We start from the raw sequence: 7,922 nt of genomic DNA, 5'->3' as shown, positions 1-7,922 counted from the left end.
TTTTTTTGCCCTCTGTCATTTATCATTTAATTTAGTAATTATTATTCGATATTTATTATAATATTGTTAATTGAAATTATTTATAAAAAATAAGTAATTTAATAAATTAAATATAATTATTTACTAATGTTTGGTACAAGGGTCCTTTTTTTTACATTATAAAATATAATTTGAAAGAGAAAGTGAAATTTCTTCCCATTTCTGTTATTTTTCTTGTATGAAGAAGTGAAAGTAGTTTTAGATTTCCTCGTGAAGTTATAGTTGCATCGAGAGTGCATTAGACTTTTAACCGGAAACCAATTTCAGTATATTCATAACCACCAGAGAAAATGGATCGCTGGATTAATAAAGTGGCAATAGTAACCGGGGCAAGTTCCGGAATTGGAGAGGCAATTGTTAAAGATTTGGTCAAAAAAAATTTAAAAGTTGTGGGCTTAGCCAGACGATTGGATAAAATGGAAAAATTAAAAAATGATTTGAAAAACGAAAAAGGTGCATTTTTTCCCATTCAGTGTGATGTTTCTCAAGAAGAAGATATTTTGAAGGCTTTCTCTTGGATTGAAAAACAACTAGACGGCGTTGATATTCTTATAAATAATGCCGGAAAATGCACGATGGACCTTACTATTGGTGATTTAAAAAAATCAATTTCCTCAAATATACCATTCAAATTTTGTTTTAAATGTTAAGTTTTTAATATTTTTCCTTTTTCATTTTTAGAAAGTTCTACAAAGAACTACAGACAAATTCTAGATGTGAATTTAATTGGTCCAGCTATTTGTACACGAGAAGCAGTCAGAATTATGAGAGCACGTAATTCTTCTGGACATATTATTTATATTAATAGGTGATTTTCTTCAATTTAAATAATAATAATAATAATAATAATAATGAAGTTCTCGAAAAACAAGCCTCGCAACTTTTCTATCATTTCAATGTTGATTTTCAAATTTTAAAAAGCATGATGGAAAATTTGAAAATTATTAATTTATAAGAAATTCATTTCAAAATGCTTATTTCAGAATGCTTTCATTCTTAAAATAAATCTAGAATTTTTTGTTTTTACTGCGTACAAAATTTTAAATATTTGTTTTAAAATTTCATATGGTTTATGTGTGTTCTCATTTTCAAAATTTCACAATTTTGTATTTTCTAATTCAAATCTAAAAAATCTCAGGAAAATTCAACTATTAAATTGTGATAAAGGAAAATAGACAAAATAAAAAATTCTTGAGATTAGAAAATTGCCGAAAATTCAAGATTTGCGAAAATTGAAATTCTCGATAGTTTATGAAATTGAGAAATTTGAAAATTCCCGAAATAAAATGGTCGACATCAAATACAGAACACTGTAAAATTTCAGGCACAAGAAAATCTAGGAATCAAAATAATCAAGAAATTGTTAAATAAAAAAAAATGAGACAAAATATGCAAAGAAACAAATAATTTTATTTTAAGAATACGTTTTTTATTTAATGTCTTATGTTTATTTTTTTTAATAAGAATGTTATCATAATTTTAATGTCTGGTATTTTATTACGGTAATTATAAATTATCCGACATTTTTTAATTTGGTAAAAATAAACACTATTCAAATATTTTTATGTTCGACAATTTTAGTTTTGAATATTCCATTTTTCGACATTTTTCATTCGTCTCTTAAATTTTTTTAATTGCAAAATTTTGTATTCAAAGTGTTAATTATTTCAATTTAAACTTTCAACATGGTCTGTTCTTTTTAATCCTTCTAAATGGTAGAATATAAAATTAAAAGTTTGTATAGTTCCATGATTAAACAATTAATTAATCGCCTAAAAAGTAACCTGACACTTTCAAATAAAATTTTTCCATAATAAATTTAAAATAATGAAAAATCAAGAAAATAATTTCTCATATTCAAAACTTGAAAATATATATATATATATATTATAGAACTAGATATTGAAAATTAAATTATTTATTTATTGAGAAATGTTTGTGTTGCAAATTTTTAAAATAATTAATAATTCTAAATAAAGTTTTGAAATAAAACAATTTAAGGATACAAAATTAAAGATTGGTGTTTTAAATCAATATATTTCAAATTAAACTATGTATTTTAAAAATATTCCTTAGTAATTTAATAATTTTTTTAATTTCGAATGATTATGGTTTTATAAAAATATAACTAACAATTTGAAAATTTGACATATTCCAACGATTCAAGTTTACCTAAAATAATGAAAATTAATTTAAAAAATTTTTAATTTAAAAAATCTAAGCGTTTAAAATTACAGACTTTTAATTAATTTGAATTTTAAATCATCTAATTCTCAAAACTTGTGACCTTAAAACTTGTGATCTTAAAATAGTCCGAATTTTAGTTGAAGATTCAAACAAATGGATAATTCAGAATTCAAAAATATTTTTAAATTCGTGAAAATCGTATGTTTAAAATAAAAAATAGATGAAAATTAATTTGAAATTCGTAACTTAGTAACTAAATATGTAATTTCCTCAATTTCAATACGGTACAATTTTACGTTTTTAAATTTTGTAAATTTCAATGCTGAATTTTCAATTCTTACCATGCATAAGTTTTTATTTGAAATTAAAATTGAAGTAATTTAATTTTAAAAAGATTATTAAGAATTTGAGCATTTTCATTTTCAAAACAATTAAAATGTGCGTAAAATAATTTAAAAAATTAATTAAATTGTCAAGTATAAATTGCTCTGAATAAAAAATTATTTGAATTTAAACGATTTCACTCTCAGAATGTTTAATTTTAAACGCTTTTAATGAGAAATAATACAGTTTTAATTTATTTAAATTTTAAAAGTTTTTATCTTCAGCCTCCTTATCTAGAAATATTCAATTTTCAAAGTGTTGAAATTATCCTTTGTTTCGAAATTTTAATGTAAAATAATTTAATTTTAAAATTCGTCAATCCTATTTTTTTATTTTAACCGCTTATAATTAGAAACGATACAATTTTAACTCATTTCTCATGAAAATTTCCAATTTAAAAAATTTCAGTCTGAAATTTTTCCATTTTGACAGCTTCTGATTGGAACATTTTTAATTTTTAAATATTTAATGTGAAACGCTTGCATTTAGAAATCACGTAATTTCATCTTATTTCAGATGAAATTGTCCAGTTTTTAGAATTTAAATTCAAAGTTTTTTAAGATTTACGACTTCTGACAAGAAATTTTTCAATTTCAAATACCTTTAAACTTTGAAGAATCTAATTTTCAACCTTAATCTAAAAATATATTTTTTTAACGCCTGTAAAGTGTTATATTTATGAAACATAAATCTAAAATAATTTATTTTTTAGATTCTTATTTTTAAAAAAATAATTTTGATTTCTTTAAATTAGAAATGAAAAAATTTCAACTCCATTCTTGTGAAACTTTCAAATCTTTATATTGTCAGTATAAAATTAATTAATTTTAAAAGGCCCTTATTTTCAAATTTTTAACTTGTTTAATTTTTAATGGTTTTTTTTTAATGATACAATTTTAACTCCTTTTTATAAAATTATGCAATTTATAGAATACTATTATTTTTATTTTGGACTCTTTTAATTAAAACAACGCAATTTCAATTCCTTTAAATTTTAAGAGATTACATTTTCTCTTTTAAGGGCTTCTGATTTTAAAATTTTGCAATTATTCATTGCGAAACACATTTATTTTGAAATGGTACAATTTTAACTCTTTTCTCATGAAATTGTCTAATTTAAAAAATTTAAGTATGAAATTTAACGATCTTGAGAGCTTCTGATTTTATAAGTATCCATTTTAAACACTTTCAAATTCAATTTATGCAAATTTGAACACTTGCGATTTAACATAATGCAATTTTAATTCCACTAAATTTCATAATATCTAATTTTCAATATTTATTTTTCAACGATTTAGGTTTGTCCTAATTTCAAAATATAAATATAAAATCATTCAAGCTGGAGATTCTTCAATTTATTAAAAATTTCGAATATTGAGTTACTTTGAATTATAAATTATACAATTGCAACTTCTTTCTGATGAAACTGTTCAATTTATAAAATTTTAGTCTGAAATTTTTCAATCTGGTGAGCTTCAATTAAAAATCAGTAAATATATTTTTTTTCAATTTTAAATACCCTCAACTCAAAATGATTGATTGAAGACCTGGCTCAAATAACCGGGCGAACGCACGAATCCCGTATAAGGATTGTCCAAGCGGGTAGTATGCTTTTTGCTCCCGAGTTTCATAGGTAGGCACCGGCTGAGGGGAGGGAACGTCCCCTTCCACTGCAAAGACTACGAATCTATCCTCTTCTATTACGCCCTTTCAAGCAATGCCCAACCCTACTTTCCCTCACCCTTGCTAGTCCAGTGATATTTGAAATTATATTGGAAATATATTTGTATATTGGTATATGCATGTCCTTTCTAATTTTTAATTATACTTTTACTTTTTGAGTCCGCCATAATAAAGGTCAATCTAGAAAGTTTTTGGTTTGATAAATTTTAATTTGTTTTACAACAAATGAATGCTTGCGTTTCGATTCACAGTTCTGAAATTTATTAGGCAAATGAAAACTGTTACATTTAATCTGAGTTTTAAGTTGAATCTCTTTCAAAACTTCAGTGAAATAGAAAACATTTCAACAATTTCAACATTTCGAAAACACACGACAGTGTATCTCCAAAGAAATGGGCGGCGGAGAGAAGGGCGGAGGAGAATAGTGCTGGACATTGGTGGACTTGATGACGTAGTCCGTGCAGTGGAGGGGGACGCTTATTCCCCTCAGCCGGTGGCTGCCTGTGAAGGTCAGGAGCGAAAAGTCAATCTCACGTCCAAACAGTTAAAGACCTCACTTTGACCGGTTGGACAATACTTCTACGCGTTTCGTGCGCTCGCCGGGTTATTCGATCCAGGACTTCAAATTATGCTTTTTATTTCAAATTTTGTCAAACTAAATATTGCAAATTTGTTTAATAATAGATAATATATTTGTTTAATACACTTTTTCAGTGTTCTTGGACAAAATGTCGAATTTTTCAAAACTACAGCTTGCAATCTTTATGCTCCTAGCAAATTTGCACAAAGAGCGATGGCTCAGATTATTGAGCTCGAATTACAGCATGTTAAAAGCAATATAAAAATCACAGTAAGTTTTTTTGGATTCCTAAAAATATATTACTTTATTAGTGCCTCGTATTTTTTTTCAAGATGAAAAAATGAGGAGAAATACGAGGAGTATGGAGGGGATTATGGGAAGTGAAAGTAGGGGTAATGAGGGGAGGTAAAGTAGGGTAAGTAGGGAAATAAGAGTAGGGGAAATGGGGGAAGGGCGTAACAGAAGTGAGTGGTAAAGATTAGAAATGAAGAATAGTAGGAAATGCAAAAAGAAGGGGATGGGAGGAGGAGAAATTTAAGAAAGGCGTGGCCAAGTTTGAAGGGAGGAGAGAAAAAGTAAGGGAATGGAGGAGAAATAGGGGAGGGAAAGTATGAAAGAGGGAGGCTTTAACGACTGAATTAAACATTTTTTTATAGGGGCTGCCTTAAATAATTTGTGTATTAAATATTTTAATACATTTTTTCACTTTTCTATTTTAGTTTGTATGACTTTAATAATATATTATATCTTCTTTTTAATTTCAAAAGAATATATGCCCAGGATTGGTGAAAACGGAAATGCCAGCAAAAGAATGTTTTGAATATCATAATTATGTTCTGGCAGAAGATATTTCTGATGGTGTAATTTATGCTTTATCAACTCCTCCTCATGTGCAGGTAATCAATAAGGAATAATTTTTAGACTTTTTATAATAATTTATAATGGATGATTTAAATTAATATTATATTTTGTATTTTATTATAGGTGAAAGAATTAACTATCACTCCTGGCCCAACTCGTATACAGAGTATTCAACTATAATCATTTATCTGATGTGTTACAGAAAGGTATAGTTGGTTACATAAAAATTTTAGAAAGTTTTTTTTTGATCAGAAAAAAATATTAAAGAAAACGACAATGTAATTTTAAATGTGATCTTAACTTTCAATAAAGAAATCAATATCTATGTAAATAGAGACAATAAAGATTGCCCCGTTATTCAAAAATAATTCCGTCCAAAGAATGGAAATGTTTTGAGTAATAATTGAAAAAAATAATTTTTTGTTTATGATAGTTATTTAAATAAATACACAATCTTATCGAATGAAGGAGTTTCTGCTTCTTTGGTAGTCGGCTTCGTAAGATTTTTTTTTATTCTCATTTTTATTTTTCGACGGTCTTACCGCGACAAATTGATTCTCTACTTGAGAAAATACTATCCTAATTTTTTCAGATTCTTGAAAAATTGTTTTGAGGAATTGTTTAGCAAAATCCGGGATAACAAAATATATAAATATGCTATCTATCTTAATGGGTAACTTTGCATCCCTAAAACACTATCTTTTCCTATCGTCATTCACAATAATTTTCTACCTCTTTCTCTATCTTTTGTAACCGAGGACCCTCATCTTTTTCTTTACTTAATTATATCTCTTATATACATTTAAATCTTTATCTCTCTTTCTATGTTCCGTTATTAAATGCACTTATAATTTTTTATATCTTAAAATTCAAAAATACATCCAAAAGTTAGGGAATTATTTAAAAAAAATTAATTTGACGTTGAACACCTACGAGAAAGATAACATAAATTCAAATTTATTTGCATACCATAGTAGACGACCATGTCAAACTTGACAAAGCGAGGAGGAGATAGAAGAAGATAGACGAAAATTCGGGTCAACAGAGATGTAAAGAGATTGACATAAATATATAAATTCGGATGAATACTCAAATCGATAAATTCAATAGCTAAAGGACAGGAAGATATAGAGGAACGAGGATTAAAGAAAATAGATGTTAATAGAATTCGATGTGGCAAACGATAAGATAGGGAAGAGGAGATTGAAAAAAGAAAGATGGGAATTTAGACTATTAGACATAGAAAATGATTGATCTGAATAGATAAAGGATAGAATGAGATAGAGAAAGGGTGATTGAGAAAAAAACCTTGATAGATGTGGGAGACGATGATATAGGGAAAAGTAGATTGAAGACAGAGAGACGGGAATTTAGGTTAACATATATATAGAGAGAGATAGACATGGATTAATAAAGGATATGATGAGATGGGGAAGAGGAGATTTAAAAAGCTGGACATGAATTAAGATTACCAGAAATTAAAAAAAGATTAACATCAATAGATAAAAGATAGAAAGAGATAGAGAAAAGATGATTGGAAAATATAGACGTTGATATATGTATTTGATGAGATTGGCATGAATGGATTAGGCAGAGGATAAGGAAAAGAACAGAGGATTGAGAAATATAGATATTCATAGATATATGAGACGGTATGATAAGACAGAATATTAAAAAAGGAGAGAGGAGATTGAGAAAGTTGAACAGCAATTCATATTAACTGAAATAGAGAAAGATTTACATTAATAGATAATAATAGGATAAGAGATAGAGAGAAGGAAGGAGATTAAAAATGACGGACAGAAATTAAGATAGATATAACTAGAACCGAAATTTAGGTTTACATAAATAGAAAAAGATTTACATGAATAGATAAAGAATAGGATGATATAAAGAAAAGGGGATTGAAAAAGAAAGACATTGATAGGTGTAGGAGACGATGAGATATAGGGAAGAGGAGATTTTAAAAAGATAAGCGGGTATTTAGATTAAGGAAGGTAGAAAAATAATGACATCAATAGATAAAGAGTAGAATGAGATAAAGCAAAGGAGAATTGTACATAGAGAGACGATATGGAAGGGAAAGGGAGATTGAAAAAAGATATACGGGAATTTAGATTAACAGATATAGAACAAGATTTACATAAAATTATAAAGGAAAGGATGAGATAGACAGAATAGATATAAA

General features: G+C 26.7%; 1 protein-coding gene across 1 annotated transcript; it reads left to right on the top strand.

Annotated features, from left to right (window-relative positions):
• The first annotated feature begins 300 nt into the window (after positions 1 to 300).
• Positions 301 to 6,067, top strand: LOC117172976 (farnesol dehydrogenase-like). The gene is made up of 5 exons (XM_033361305.1): positions 301 to 630; positions 721 to 847; positions 5,008 to 5,143; positions 5,641 to 5,769; positions 5,858 to 6,067. The coding sequence occupies exons 1-5, from the start codon at positions 330 to 332 to the stop codon at positions 5,912 to 5,914; spliced, it is 750 nt and encodes a 249-aa protein (XP_033217196.1). The 5' UTR covers positions 301 to 329; the 3' UTR covers positions 5,915 to 6,067.
• The last annotated feature ends 1,855 nt before the right edge of the window (positions 6,068 to 7,922 follow it).

This window comes from Belonocnema kinseyi, chromosome 5 (assembly GCF_010883055.1).
Source record: "Belonocnema kinseyi isolate 2016_QV_RU_SX_M_011 chromosome 5, B_treatae_v1, whole genome shotgun sequence".
Lineage (NCBI taxonomy): Eukaryota > Metazoa > Arthropoda > Insecta > Hymenoptera > Cynipidae > Belonocnema > Belonocnema kinseyi.
The sequence above is the reverse complement of the archived record's forward strand: the minus strand, read 5'-3'. Positions and strand labels throughout refer to the sequence as shown.